Here is a 15,595-nt window from a genome sequence, read left to right on the forward strand (position 1 = left end):
GATTAGCATGTAATGGCCTTGCAGCTTTAAAGCCTGGCTGCTTCCTCCCTGAGTGAATTTTTTGTTGGGAGGTGTTAGCTGGCCATGATTGTTTCCTGCCTGGAATTCCCTTGTTTTCAGAGTGTTGTTCTTTATTGAGTGTTCTGATTTTAGAGATTGTATTGTTCTGTTTTATTATACCACAGTAATTTTTATATATTGTGATTTTACTGTTTTTGAATAGTTGGAGCCAGATTGTATTCATTTTCACGGTTCAAGCAACACAATAATAATAATAATAATAATAATAATAATAATAATAATAATAGTAATGATAGTAATAATAATGACTTCGGTAATACACAGTGCTTCACTCCCTTCTCAGCTTCCTTTCTGGAAGAATCCTTTTTTGGGAGGTGTTAGCTGGCCTTGATTGTTTCCTTTGTGGAATTCCCAATTTTCCTGCTTTCAGACTGTTGGTCTTTATTTACTGTCCTGGTTTTAGAGATTATATTGTTCTGTATTATTGTACCACAGTAATTATTTCATATTACAGTAGATTCTCAATTATCCAACATTCGCTTATCCAACATTCGTTCTGGATTATCCAACGCAGTCTGCCTTTTAGTAAATGTTTTTGTAGTCAGTGTTTTAAATTCATTGTGATATTTTAGTGGTAAATTTGTAAATACAGTAATTACTACATAGTATTAATGCGCATGGAACTACTTTTTTGGTCAAATTTGTTGTATAACATGATGTTTTGGTGCTTTATTTGTATAATGATTACCTAATTTGATGTTTAATTGGCTTTTCTTGAATCCCTTCTTATTGTCCAACATATTCACTTATCCAACGTTCTGCCGGCCTATTTTTGTTGGATAGGTGAGACTCTACTGTATATTTATAATCTTATATTATCTGCTTAGAACTGGATTATATGAGGCCCCTTCTACACAGCTGGATAAAATGCACAATGAAGTGGATTATATGGTAGTGTGGAATCAAGATAATCCAGTGCAAAGCAGATAATATAAGATTATAAATGGATTATATAGCTGTGTGGAAGGGCCTTGAGTCTACACTGCCATATAATCCAGTTAAAATCAGATAATCTGTATTTTATAGGCAGTGTGGAAGAGGCCTAAATGAGTCCTAACTCTGCCTGTCCCCTAGGCTGAGTGGGTTGCTAGGAGACCAAGTGGGCGGAGCTTAGCCTTCTAACTGTCAGCAATTGGATAAAAACAATTATTCCTCTCCCTCTAATTAGGGCTTTATTTTTCTTTTCTTTTTGTTGTATCAACCTAGAGGCATGGATGATGGGTTGTGCTGTCAATTTTTGAGGTTGTGGGGTGTTTAGTTTTGTTGTTTTGTTGATCGCCGGGATTCCATCACTCTTTTCTATATATAGATATATTAAAAAATCCCCTGTGATTCGAAAATGTACCCAATTCTTAGAGATATTTTTATGGGGAAGAAAGCGTCATTATTTATTTGTAGCTCAAACTGTATGGGTTGCATGTTACGAAAGCATTCCCTCCTGATGTTTCTCCCACATCTATGGCAGGCATCCTTAGAGGTTGTGAGGTCTGTTGGAAACTAAGCAAGTGGGGTTTATAGTCTTGTGGAATAATGTCCAGGGAGGGAGAAAGAACTCTTCTCTGTGGGAGGCAACTGTGAATGTTTCAATTGGCCAGCTTGATTAGCATTAAATAGCCTTGCAGCTTCAAAGCCTGGCTGCTTCCTGCCTGGGGGAATCCTTTGTTGGGAGGAGTTAGCTGGCCCTCATAGTTTCTTGCCTGGAATTCGCCTGTTTTTGAGTGTTGTTCTTTATTTACTGTCCTGATTTTAGAGTTTTTTTAAAAAAAATACTGGTGGCCAGATTGTGTTCATTTTCACGGTTTCCTCCTTTCTGTTGAAGTTGTCCACATGCTTATGGATTTCAATGGCTTCTCTGTGTCGTCTGACATGATAGTTGTTGGAGTGGTCAAGCATTTCTGTGTTCTCAAATAATATACTGTGTCCAGGTTGGTTTATCAAGTGCTCTGCTATGGCTGACTTCTCTGGTTGAGTGAGTGTACAGTGCCTTTCATGTTCCTTGATTCGTGTCTGGACAATGCTGCTGCGTTTGGTGGTCCCTCTGTAGACTTGTCCACAGCTGCACGGTATACGGTAGACTCCTGAAGAGGTGAAAGGATCCCTCTTGTCCTTTGATGAACCTAGCTTTTGTGGGATTTTCTTGATGGGTCTGTAGATAGTCTGTAGGTTGTGTTTCTTCATCAGCTTCTCTCTGTGGTCAGTGGCTTCCTTGATGTCTGGTAAGAACACTTTTCCTCTGGGTGGATCTTTGTCTTGACTCTCGTGTCTTGTTCAAACTGTATGTGGGCTGTATTTTCACATGATTAGATATAATATAAATTGTTCAATAATTTTTCATGTTTGAGCTCTGCAATTTTAGCCTTTCCTATTTTTAATCCTGAGCTAAGCTTGACGTGAGCAAAGCCAGAGATAAATGGATGGCTATCTGTTGAGTGGGTTTTGATTGTGTCTTCCTGCTTGGCACAAGGGGAGTAGACTGGATGGCTTTTGGGACCCCTTCCATCTCTAGAAGAATACGCTGCCTCAAGAGTTCAGTGGAGTTTCCTATGTTTCTAAACAGAGCCCGGATGGCCATCTTTCAGGAGGGTTTTGATTGTGTCTTCTACCCAACAAAAGGAAGTTAAACTGGATTACCCTTGTGGTCTCTTCCAACTCTAGGATGCTATGATTCTATGAAATAATGTATGTATGTTGGGTTGATTTGGGGATTTGATAAATATCCCAGCAGGAAATTAGCAAAACTCTTTCTAGACATAGAAAAAGCATTTGACAGGTTAAACTGGGACTTTATGATGGAAGCATACGATATGCAGGCACATGATACGAAAAGGGATTGATTATGTTTTGATGGCGAATAGGGTTATGCCATTGCTTTCCCTTTAAAATGCCTCTGGGTCTCTGAATGGAGTGCCTCCTTTTCTCTTCCAGGTGTTTGCGGCTGCTGCGGAGCACTGCGTCCCCGTTACAAGAGGCTGGTGGACAACATTTTTCCTGAAGATCCAGAGGTATTAAACAAATATTTTTTGTTCAAAGGCTGCTTCATCAGGGGTGTCAAACTCACTTTCATGGAGAGCCATATCTGCCTTATGGTTGCCTTCAAAGGCCCTTTGAATCCACGAATGCAGAAGCTGTGGGTCCAGAGGTCCAACTATAACACCATATAACAAAAATTTGAAAAATGTTCTTGTAATGAAGTATGAATTTTGGTTTACAGATGTTATGTTTAATTGTGTGTATATGTCTTAAAAGGGTAAGTATTAGAGTTATCAGTGTGTGTGGGATGGTAGCCAGCTCAGCATTCTGAGGCAGGTTGCCATAGAAACGTAGGCGGAGCTAACTGCCACTTGGAAAAGAGCAGATTTTGAAAAGAGAGTCAGTCTGTGATCAAGGAATCACAGGGAAAGACTGGTTCTAAGGTTGTGAGAACCAGGGAAGTTCAGATCTCTAGTTTGAGTCGTTTTAAATAGGTCAGGTGACTTATTTGAGTTAGTAGTGGAGTCTGAGTGATAAGGGGAAGTAATCCCAGTTAGATCCAAAGTGATCAGTTGATAGCATCGGTTGTAAGAGAAGAAAAAGGTTTAAACTGCTCAAGGAAAGGAGAAAGTCTTTTGAGAGGGAATTCACCATATGTTATTATTGCAACCGTTGAAGAAAGTGTACCTCTAAGTGAGAAACAACATTGTAACCACTAAGCTCTGTGCCTGAATAAACTTGTTATTGTTCTTTCAACACCCAAACCTCTGTCGCATATATTCTAAACTAAGTTACGCTACCATCTAAAGTGAAGAAGAAAGAAAAAAAAGTAAAAGGTCTCCTCCCTGAGTCTTTGGTGGTTGTGCATTGCTGAAATAGGAGGCACCTCCTTGTCAATTGGGGCCGCCACATTACAAATTGGTGGCAGTTGTTATAAATTCGTTGCAGTTCTGTTCCTGGTTTGAAAGTGTTATTTCCTGTTTAACTGTGTGGGATTTACTTGGAAAGTAGTTGTTCTACTCCAGAAACTTTGTTTTTGTGGTTGCCACAAACTGTTTTGAATTGGTTGAGGCTCTGTGAGAACGTCATTGCAAAACAAGAGCAAAATGCATTGTAGGATGTCCCACAAAAACAAAAGTTTTGGCAATTTAATAAACTTTCCCCATGTTTTAATGATAGAACCAATTAGGAAATGACATTTATGAACCAGGAACAAAAAATGTGTTACATAGTGTAATTTTTTACATAGTGGTGGGTGCTTTTAAGTTTTAACCCAGCTTGGCTGTTTCTGAATGACAACTCCCATCCCTTTTGATCATACGCAAAGCACACTGGGGATGATGGGACTTGCAAACCAACAGCAATTGCGGCTCTGAGGTTGGGGAAAGGTGTTTTAAAGCCAGACATCCTATCCATAAGCCTCGTGTCTCAATGCAAACCCCATTCTCCTGACTAAACAGAACAAACTGCAGCCTTCCAGGTGTTCCTGTATCAGTTTCCCAAAGAATCTAGTCATGATCAAGGTGTGGACTAGCCCTGAAAGGCCTGAGACAGTACCCGTCTGGTCCTTTCTTCTCTCCAGGATGAAACGGATCAGGAAAGGGTTAAATTGAGACACCTTCACCTTCCATCTCAATTTCCCTTCTTCTCTGGTGATCTAGCAATCTGCTTAGTTGCACAGAAATAAATCCACACTTTTTAGCTGTTGGCTGAAGCCAACTTCTTATATTTATTGAAGTAATTACAATATTTACATAGCTTTGCCTGGGCGTAACATCTAAGCATCCAACATGATCAATGGCCACTAGTGAAGTGCACTATCTCTCAACTGTCGCCACCCACATTCCAGAGCAGTAACGATCCGGAAACTGCACACTGTTTCCCTCTAGCAATATATCTCTACTCTATGCATTTAACTCTCAACACTACTGGAATGCTGCATTACTTGCACATTACAGACACACACTAACAGTTTGCTTTAAACCATAAGTGAAATTTCAAAACTACACAATACAAAACTCCAACATAGCAAACCCTGTTTTGTTTTTCAGGACGGTTTGGTGAAGACCAACATGGAAAAGCTGACCTTCTATGCCCTCTCGGCTCCGGAGAAACTGGACCGCATCGGCGCTTACTTGTCAGAGAAGTTGATCCGAGATGTCAGCCGGCACCGATATGGGTGAGGAATACCATCCAGAAAATCAGATTTAATGCAACAGTGGGTCACTATAATGGGTCTGGGGCCCAGCCTTTAAACTAGGGCTGGATCTACATTGCTATATAATCCAGATTATCAAAAAAGATCTTCCAGATTATCTGTTTTGAGCTGCGTTATATGAGTCTACACTGCCATATAATCCAGTTCAAAGGGAATAATCAGGAATTTTTTGGCAATGTAGATGATGCCTGGGAATAATAATAATAATAAACTTTATTTATACCCCGCCACCATCTCCCCAACGGGGACTTGGGGCGGCTTACATGGGGCCATGCCCAGAAAAATACAATATCACAGAATATAAATAAAACAACAAATCATAACACATTAAACAAGACAATAAAAGATAATATACACTACATTAAGCAAATGGTGTCCAGGGTGGAAGGAAGAACCCTTGTCTGTTTAAAACAAGCGTGAATGTTGCTATTAACAAGCTTGAATAGCATTGAGTAGCCATGAAGTTTGCAAAGTCAATCAGTAAGGATATCTGCATAGAGGTAGCCTGGCTTCTATTGCCTGGAGTCATCCTCAGTTTGGGAGGTGTTAACTGGCACTTGATTGTTAGTTGTCTGGACAACACACACAACAATGATCCTAATTTATCATTCATTATATCTTACTTGGAAAGTAAGCATGGAGCCCCCGGTTGGCGCAGGGGATTAAACTCTTGTGCTGGCAGGACTGCTGACTTGAAGGTTGGGTTGCTGACCTGAATTCAAATCCGGGGAGAACGCAGGTGAGCTCCCGTCTGTCAGTTCCAGCTCCCATGCGGAGATATGAGAGAAGCTTCCCGCAAGGATGGTTAAAACATCAAACATCTGGGCGTCCTTGAGGCAATATCCTTGCAGACAGCCAATTCTCTCACACCAGAAGTGACATGTAGTTTATCAAAACAAAAAAAACTTTGAAAGTGAGGTGGTGAAAACCTATTTGAGGCCCAGAAAGGCTGCAATGCAAATTGTCCGCGAATGCACTCAGTTAAGTGCCTTAAACCCTGAAAAATGCTGCATTTAGTGCTGCTCTTTGTCCTTTTTTAGAAGGCATCCTATTCTACTGCAACCTTATCTCATGGCTGGCTTTTTTTTGGCTCAGCTTTGCAGTTGCTCCGGGTCTATCTTTATCCGTCTCCGCTCCCTTTCCTCCTTCCGACTCCTGTTCTTCCCCCTTTTATTTTTGCAAGTGCAGCTGCTCTGCTGGCAGGGCTGTGGGTGATTTTCCAAAACTGGCAGCTTCCTTTTAGCAGAATTAATAGGGAAAAGTGTTGAAATCCAGGGCATAAAAATCAGGGAAACGTGAAGCAAACACATTTGCCGATGACGTCTTCTTATTCTTTTCAAATCCCCAACAATGTTTAAGGCAGCTGTTGTGGATTTTGAATAGATATTTAGGGATCCTGGTTGTGTCTACGCTGTAAAATGTATTATTATTATCCTTTATATTATGCTTTCCTCTCATAAAAGCGACTCAAAGCAGCTAGAAATAATGCAACTTGACTTCACTTTAACTGTTCTAGCTTAATGCTATGAAATCCTGGGAGTTGTAGTTTGTCAAAGAGTGCTGGTGCCTTAGTAAACTACAACTCCCAGGTTACCATCACACTGAGACATGACTATTAAAGTAGCATCTGTGCTAATTCTGAAGTGTAGAAACACCCCCTTTTTAACAAAAAAACCCCCAAATCTATATATATAAAAGAGTGATGGAATCGCGGCACCGAGCAAAACAACTAAACTACAGGCCCCCCAACCTCGAAATTGGACAACACAACCCATCATCCACGCCTTAAGGTTGAAACAACACAAAATCACTTCACGCACCTCCACATGGACAGAACCCACAACGCACCATCGGGAGCCATGCCGGGAGGGAGGGAAAGAGAAAGCAAAATGGCCGCTGCAAGAGGGAAGGCAGGCAATGGGAAAAAGCTGTCCCCTGGGTCCTAGCGCCCGCCCATCATCCGTGGCCAGCCAATATCTCCACAATCTCCACCATAAAAATAATAGACTCCTACAGTCACAGAGATAGGAGAGACCCCTAAAGGCCAGCCAGTCCAACCCCTTCCTGGCATGGAGAACACAATCCAAACATTCTCAACAGATGGCCATACAGCCTCTTGATAATAATAATACTAATAACAATATCTTAGAATCCTCATGTTTCCAGACAGCCCTAAGAATCATCCAGTACAACCTCCTTCTACCATGCAAGACCACACAATCCAAACACTCCTGACAGCCATCCACCCAATATATAATAATAATGATGATAATAAAGATAATAAACATGATGATAACAGCAACAACAATAATAATAATCATACAACTATACCATCCAATAATTTGGAGACACCCCTAACGGCCATCCACCCCAACCCTTTCTACTATGCACCAAGACACAATCTAACCATTCACAACACTTGGACAACGTATGCATACTATACAATACTACACAGTGACAAAGACCCCCTCTACTCCCACCACTTTCACATTACACAAACAACCAAATACATACTAAACATAAAGACAACCATACAACGGACATTCAAGACCACCACTAACTCAACAATTTCTCACCAACACCACCAGACAACGCCACAGCAACACGTGGCCGGGCACAGCTAGTCTTGTATAAAGGAACGATGACCTACTATTATTTTCCTCTATATTCGACAATGATATTTCTCTTGCAAAGCATGGGAAAGGAGGGGGCATCTGGAGGCAGGAGGCTTTTCATCCATCCAAGCTGACAGACCCTTCAAAGCCATGTCAGGCTTTCTGTGTTCAAAGGACTTTTAATGAGTTTTTTCCCAGCAAGGTGCAATATATATATATTTAAATCTCCGACTGTTGCTTGGATCTATTTTTCACCTTCCTATTTTGGAAGCTCCCCTTAAATCCATTCTGGGTGGATCCACACTGCACTATTAATCCCACTTTGATACCCTCCTAGTGGTTATCTTCCGTACAATGCTGTGATTTGTAGTTTGTGGGGTGAGGGTGCAACCGCAGTGTAGAAATAATACAGTTTGGCACCCCATTTAAATTCCTGGGATTTGTAGTTTTCAGGGGGACGTGAGATGTAGAAATGGTGCAACTTGATCCCATTTTGATTGCTGCAAGGACCTGAGAGTTGTAGTTTAACTGAACTGTTTTTCAACTGCCATGGCTCAGGGATATGGAAATATGGGAGTTATAGTTTTGTGAAGCACCAGCCTTATTTGTCAGAGAAGGTGAAACTACAGCTCCCATTGTTCCATAGCACTGAGCCATGGCAGTTAAAGTGGTGTCAAACTGCATTAATCAACAAACTGCAGTGTAGATGCACCCTTAGCTTTGCCTCTTGGTTCACTTTAAATCCCAAAGAAGCCCCGAATGCCCTATGGCTCCCATTGACGTCAATGGGAAACAGAACCTGGGTCTCTTGGGTCTTTATTAAACGGAAGCCAAAGCCAACTTGTTTGCTTTTCTTTCCCTCTGGGGAGTTTTTCTTCTTCTCTTGCTTTCCATGCTTTCTTTTCTATTATTATTATTATTATTTTGAGCATCCACATTGAGCAGAAAAAGATGAAACTAGAATTCTCCGAGTTTTGAAATACTAAAAGTTTTGAGCTGGTATTTTAAAAATCAACAAGGAAAGGAGAACTTTGCAAATATTGAGGAGGCTTTGGGGTAGTGAGTCACAAAGAGGACAAAAGCTGAGTCGAGGAAAAGTCTGGCGGAGCCTCCTCCTTTGGACATTTTTCAAGAGAGGCTGGATGGCCATCTGTCAGGAGGGTTTGGATTGTGTCTTTCAGTATAGCAGGAGATGGTTGGACTGGATGGTCTCTGGGGGTCCCTTCCAACTTAGTGGAGTAGGAATATCAATTGCCTTGGAGCAGTGGTTCCCAACCAGTGGTCCGAAAGAACTAAAATATGGTCCTCAACGTTACTACTATGGATAATAATACAGCCCAACCAAAAGCATTTTTTTCTTGGTGTCTTCGTTTTTCGGCCTGTTTCTTGGGTTATTTGGGGTTCTGATTCAGAAAATTGCACTGGATAGACCACATCAGCTCTAGATGATGAAATATGGTTTTCTATGGGCGAGCAGATAGCGACTACTGGATGTTCTGTATCAGAAACTAGAGCGTGGGGACTTGTAAAGGGCACCATGATGTAATGGATTAACTGGAAAGACGTGTCAGCAGCTGATTGGCTAAGCATGCCAGGAGCCAGCAATGTGATTGGCTACTGGGTTGTTGTACATTTTCCAGGCTGTCTGGCCATGTTCCAGAAGTTTTTTCTCTCCTGACGTTTCGCCCACATCTATGGCAGGCATCCTCAGGGGTTTTAGGATGTGGCCGAAAAGTCAGGAGCGAATACTTCTGGAACATGGTCATACAGTCCGGAAAACATACAACAACCCTGTGATCCCGGCCATGAAAGCCTTCGACAACACATTGATTGGCTCCTGTCTCTGGCTTTCTGCTGAGGGAAACAGTTTGAGCAGGCATTCTACCTTGGAGAGTGAAGAGAGTGCTGACTGAAAACAGCCAGGAAGTCTTAAAAGCCTGGTCATTTCTGAGGCACTGAGGCCTATTTAAAGACTGTTTAAAAGGACTGTTTATTCCCTCTATGTGAGAAATCAGAGAGACTACTGTATATATTGCTGCTCTGTTTAATTTCTTGAAGTTAAGTAAAGTTACTGTTACTTGTTACACATACCTGAGTGGCACGTTATTACACTGCAGGGTAAATTTAGGTGCAGAACCATAGAACCATAGAATCATAGAATAACAGAGTTGAAAGACTTAATGGGCCATCCAGTCCAACCCCGTGCCAAGAAGCAAGAAATCGCATTCAAAGCACCCCCGACAGATGACCATCCAGCCTCTCCTTAAAAGCCTCCAAAGAAGGAGCCTCCACCACAGTCCGGGGCAGAGAGTTCCACAGCTGAACAGCCCTTCTCACAGTGAGGAAGTTCTTCCTAATGTTCAGGTTGAATCTCCTTTCCTTTAATTTCCAGTGGTAAAACTTCTATTTACAATAGAGTCTCACTTATCCAACGTTCTGGATTATCCAACGCATTTTTGTAGTCAATGTTTTCAATATATTGTGATATTTTGGTGCTAAATTTGTAACTACAGTAATTACTACATAGCATTACTGTGTATTGAACTACTTTTTCCGTCAAATTTGTTGTATAACGTAATGTTTTGGTGCTTAATTTGTAAAATCATAACCTAATTTGATGTTTAATAGGCTTTTCCTTAATGTCTCCTTATTATCCAACATATTCGCTTATCCAACGTTCTGCTGGCCCGTTTACGTTGGATAAGTGAGACTTTACTGTATTTACATCTACAACCCCCAACATAGAGCTGATGTGGTCTATCCAATGCAAATTTCTGAATCAGCACCCCAAATAACCAACCCGAATATAAAGTTGACCAAAATTGATTTGTAACCCTTTGGGTACTAATGTTGGAGAGTGGACCCTGGTCAAAGTGGTTACTGGTTAAAAAAAAGGTTGGGAACTACTGCCTTAGAGTCTGTAGAGTGAAGGTTTTTCAAGAGAGGCTGGATGGCCATCTGTTGGGAGGGCTTGGATTGTTTCTTCCTGAAGTGGGTTGGACTGGATAGCCTTTGGGGGACCCTTTCAACTGAGTAGAATATAGACTGCCTTAGAGTCTGGTGGAACCTCCTTCTCTGGAGGACTTGGGTTGTGTCTTCCTTCCTTCCAGGACGGTGGCTGGACTAGATGGGCTCTGGGGGTCCCTTCCAGCTCTCAGCTTCTTCTCATCTCCTCCTCCAGCTATGTCTGCATCGCTATGGAAGCCTTGGACCAGCTGCTGATGGCTTGCCATTGCCAGAGCATCAACCTCTTTGTGGAGAGCTTCTTGAAAATGGTGGCCAAGCTCCTGGAGTCGGAGAAGCCCGACCTGCAAATCCTCGGCACCAACTCGGTGAGTGCCAGTCAATCAATAGATTGATCAGTTAATCAATTATAGCCCACCTTTCTCCCAGTTATAGCAAGAGAGGGTTTGAGCCCTTACTCAGCTGGGCTGAGACAGGGTGACCTTGGGCAAGTCACTTTCCATGCTTTATTTCTATTATTATTATTATTATTATTATTATTATTATTATTATTATTATTGACACAACGACGTTGTATGGCACAGCAAACGAGATCTATATGCTGGATTTTATATCACAAAATAACAAATCAAACATTTCCCAAGTGTTTAGGACTGTATGACGTAATTATTATTATTATTATTATTATTATTGTTATTATTATTATTATTTTATTATGACACAGCAAACAAGATAGATATGCTGGATTTCGTTTCACAAAATCACAAGTCGAACACTTCCCAAGTGTCTAGGACTGTGTGATGTATTTTCGGATGATGCGTGCAAATCCCAGTCGGGTGGCCTTTTGCAGTTGGCAGATCGTAATTTTGTCAATGTCTATAGTTTCCAAATGCCGGCTGAGATCTTTTGGCACGGCACCCAGTGTGCCGATCACCACCGGGACCACCTGCACTGGTTTCTGCCAGAGTCTTTGCAGTTCAATCTTGAGGTCCTGAGAGCGGCTGAGTTTTTCCTGTTGTTTTTCGTCAATGCGACTGTCACCTGGGATGGCAACATCAATGTTTCAAACCTTTTTCTTTTCCACAACTGTGATGTCTGGTGTGTTGTGTTCCAGAACTTTGTCAGTCTGGATCCGGAAGTCCCACAGTATTTTTGGGTGTTCATTTTCCATTATCTCTGCTGGTTTGTGATCCCACCAGTTCTTTACTGCAGGGAGGTGGTACTTGAGGCATAAGTTCCAATGGATCATTTGAGCCACATAGTTGTGTCTCTGTTTGTAGTCTGTCTGTGCGATTTTCTTACAGCAGCTGAGGATATGATCCATGGTTTCGTCGGTTTCCTTGCACAGTCTGCATTTTGGGTCAACAGCTGATTTTTCGATCTTGGCCTGAATTGCCTTTGTTCTGATGGCTTGTGCCTGGGCTGCAAGAATCAGACCTTCTGTCTCCTTCTTCAGTGTCCCATTTGTGAGCCAGAGCCACGAATAATAATAATAATAATAATAATAATAATAATAATAATAAGAAGAAGAAGAAGAAGAAGAAGAAACACAACAAGATGAGTCTGCAGCAGACACTCTACTGGCTGTTGTATTGGATCACACATCGGACACTTCCCAAGTGTCTAGGACTATGTGATGTATGGGCATCAAATTGAGCTCAGGAGGCATCTACACTGTAGAATAAATGCAGTTTGACACCACTTTAACTGACCTAGCTTAATGTTGTGGGATCTTGAGAGCTGTGGTTTGGGGAGTCACCATCCCTCTTTGAGAAGACTGAAGACTTTGCAAAACTACAACAAAAAGGAGGCTATAGTAACTTCTGGTGATTCTCACATACACCAGAGGTTGGACTAGATGGCCTTTGGGGTTCCCTCCAAGTTTGTGATCCTAAATATATCTTGGTCCAGTTTCCTCCTTGAAATCTCTTGCATTTGCAAACAGATTTGGGGCAATGAAAATGTGTTTGTCCTTAGGTGACTGGCGCCAGGCCAAAACCCACTGGAAAAAGTAACTTGCCTCAAGCTGCCATGAGTCGCATTAAAAGCTGCAAGGCATTAGTAAAAACCCATGCGCTGGATTGTAGCTTATGCCAACCCTCGGCCCTTATAGCAGGAGGAACTGAAATGGATGGAGGGCATAATTTATGTTATATGCATAAGATAGATTAAAAATCAGGCTGAATTCAACTGTTATAGAACAGAATAGATAATATTTAGCCTGCAAAGTGTTTGGCAATTTTTCAGCCTGGAGAAGGCTGTATAAATAAATGATGCATTGCCAGTATTATGTCTTCAAGTTGACTCTGCTAATGTGATTCTTTTTGGGCAGGGTTTATTCTGAGAAGGCTTGTACTTGCCTTTTTCTGAGTCTGAGATAGTGTGACATTTGCACAGTGGGTTTCTATGGAGGGATTCGAATCCTGGGCCACAAAAGCCTTGGCCCAGCACTCAAAACATCATATAGCCGCTTTGGGTCTCAATCCAGAGAGAAAAGGGGGGGCATAATTAAATAATATTAACAACAACAACAACAGCAACTCGAGAAACATGCTGCCTCCCGGGGGCAAAAATACAGCATATCACTCAGAGGCTCAGCAGGCTCCTAAAGCCCCATCACCCTCCCCACCTTATGTTGATTCATGTAGGTACCAATGACACCGCTAGGCATACTTTTCAAAAGATCACAAATGATTTTCGAGCTCTGGGAATAAAGCTAAAACTGTATAATGTACATGTGATCTTTTCATCCCTCCTCCCTGTTGTAGGACACGGCTCTACAAGGGCCGGAAAAATAGTACAGGTCAATAACTGGCTCAGAAAATGGTGTCAAGAGGAGCATTTTGGCTTCCTTGACCATGGTCTACTCTTCCAAGAGGATGGACTACTGGCAAGCGATGGGGTGCATCTCACACAAGTAGGAAAACATCTTTTTGCACACAGACTCACAAACTTCATCAGGCGCACTTTAAACTAGATCCACTGGGGGAGGGGAACAACAGCCTGGCGAACACTATATTACCCACGAGCACAGGGAACCGCCGAAAGGCTAAACGGAGGGCTGCACAAACACAGCAAGGACCAAGTACAGAGAGCACAATAATCCCAAATAAACAGTTCGAGGGGAGGTCACAGGGGCTTACATGTCTTTACACTAATGCTCAGAGCATGGGAAATAAGCAAGACGAACTCCAACTCCTAGCACAGCACCACACATACAATGTCATAGGCATCACTGAAACCTGGTGGGATGACTCCCATCACTGGAATTTAACCATTGAGGGCTATAATCTCTTTCACAGAAATAGAACAAAGGGGAGAGGAGGGGGAGTAGCTTTATATGTCAAAAACAGTTACGTTGCAGAAGAAATGCAAGACTGTAATCCGGGAAACCAGCTTGAAAGCATCTGGATAAGAATCAAGGGAACCGGGACTCAAAAAGATCTTGTCGTGGGTGTCTACTACAGACCTCCAAGTCAGGATGAAGGACTTGATGAAGCCTTCTGTCAACAGCTGACCAAACAGGCACAAAGAAGAGATATAGTAGTCATGGGCGATTTCAATTATCCCGATATCTGCTGGAAAACAAACTCAGCCAAGAGTACAAAGTCCAACAAATTCCTCACTTGTCTTGCAGATAATTTTATGGTCCAGAAGGTAGAAGAGGCAACAAGGGGATCAGCAACTCTTGATCTAATCTTAACAAATGTGGAAGACCTGATCAATACAGTTGAAGTGGTTGGATCCTTAGGGGCAAGTGACCATGTGCTCCTGCAGTTTGCAATACAAAGGAATGCTGAAACTAAGACAAGTCAAACACGCATTCTGGACTTTAAGAGAGCTGACTTCCAAAAAATGAAGGAATTACTGAGCGGCATTCCATGGACGCCGATATTAAAAAACAAGGGAGTTAAGGATGGATGGGAGTTTTTCAAAAGTGAAATACTCAAGGCGCAAATGCAAACAGTGCCAACAAAGAAGAAAAATAAGACAAGTGCAAAGAAGCCAGAATGGATGTCCAAAGAACTTCTAACTGAGCTAAAGCTCAAAAGTGACATGCACAAGAAGTGGAAAAGGGGAGAAGTCACCAAAGAAGAATTCAAACGTATAGCCAACACCTGTAGGGAAAAGGTTCGCAAGGCTAAAGTGCAAAATGAGCTCAGGCTTGCCAGGGACATAAAAAACAACAAAAAAGGCTTTTTTGCTTACGTTGGTAGAAAAAGGAAGAAAAAGGAGGCGATAGGGCCATTGCAAGGAGAAGATGGGGTGATGGCGACAGGGGACAGGGAAAAGGCAGAACTGCTTAATGCCTTCTTTGCCTCGGTCTTCTCAGAAAAAGAAAGCCATCTTCAACCTCAGCAACATGGAATGGACGAAGGATTGGGGGAAATCCAACCCCAAATAGGGAAACAAGTTGTCCAGGAACACCTGGCCACTCTAAACGAATTCAAGTCCCCAGGGCCAGATCAGCTACACCCAAGAGTACTGAAGGAACTAGCGGAAGTTATTTCAGAACCACTGGCAATTATCTTCGAGAGTTCTTGGAGAACGGGAGAAGTCCCAGCAGATTGGAGGAGGGCGAATGTGGTCCCTATCTTCAAGAAGGGAAAAAAGAACGACCCAAACAATTACCGTCCGGTCAGCCTCACATCAATACCAGGCAAAATTCTGGAAAAGATCATTAAGGAAGTGGTCTGCGAACACTTAGAAACAAATGCGGTCATTGCTAATAGTCAACACGGATTTA

General features: G+C 42.0%; 1 protein-coding gene across 5 annotated transcripts in view; it reads left to right on the forward strand.

Moving 5' to 3' along the window:
- Positions 1 to 15,595, forward strand: part of efr3b (EFR3 homolog B) — a 144,220-nt gene that overhangs the window by 68,336 nt on the left and 60,289 nt on the right. For all 5 annotated transcript variants that reach the window (XM_062969259.1, XM_062969258.1, XM_062969260.1 and 2 more), the window contains exons 2-4: positions 3,007 to 3,083; positions 5,103 to 5,230; positions 11,066 to 11,216. In XM_062969259.1, the coding sequence (XP_062825329.1) occupies positions 3,007 to 3,083; positions 5,103 to 5,230; positions 11,066 to 11,216 (356 nt within the window). The remainder of the gene's footprint in view (positions 1 to 3,006; positions 3,084 to 5,102; positions 5,231 to 11,065; positions 11,217 to 15,595) is intronic.

This window comes from Anolis carolinensis, chromosome 1 (genome assembly GCF_035594765.1).
Source record: "Anolis carolinensis isolate JA03-04 chromosome 1, rAnoCar3.1.pri, whole genome shotgun sequence".
Taxonomy (NCBI): domain Eukaryota; kingdom Metazoa; phylum Chordata; class Lepidosauria; order Squamata; family Dactyloidae; genus Anolis; species Anolis carolinensis.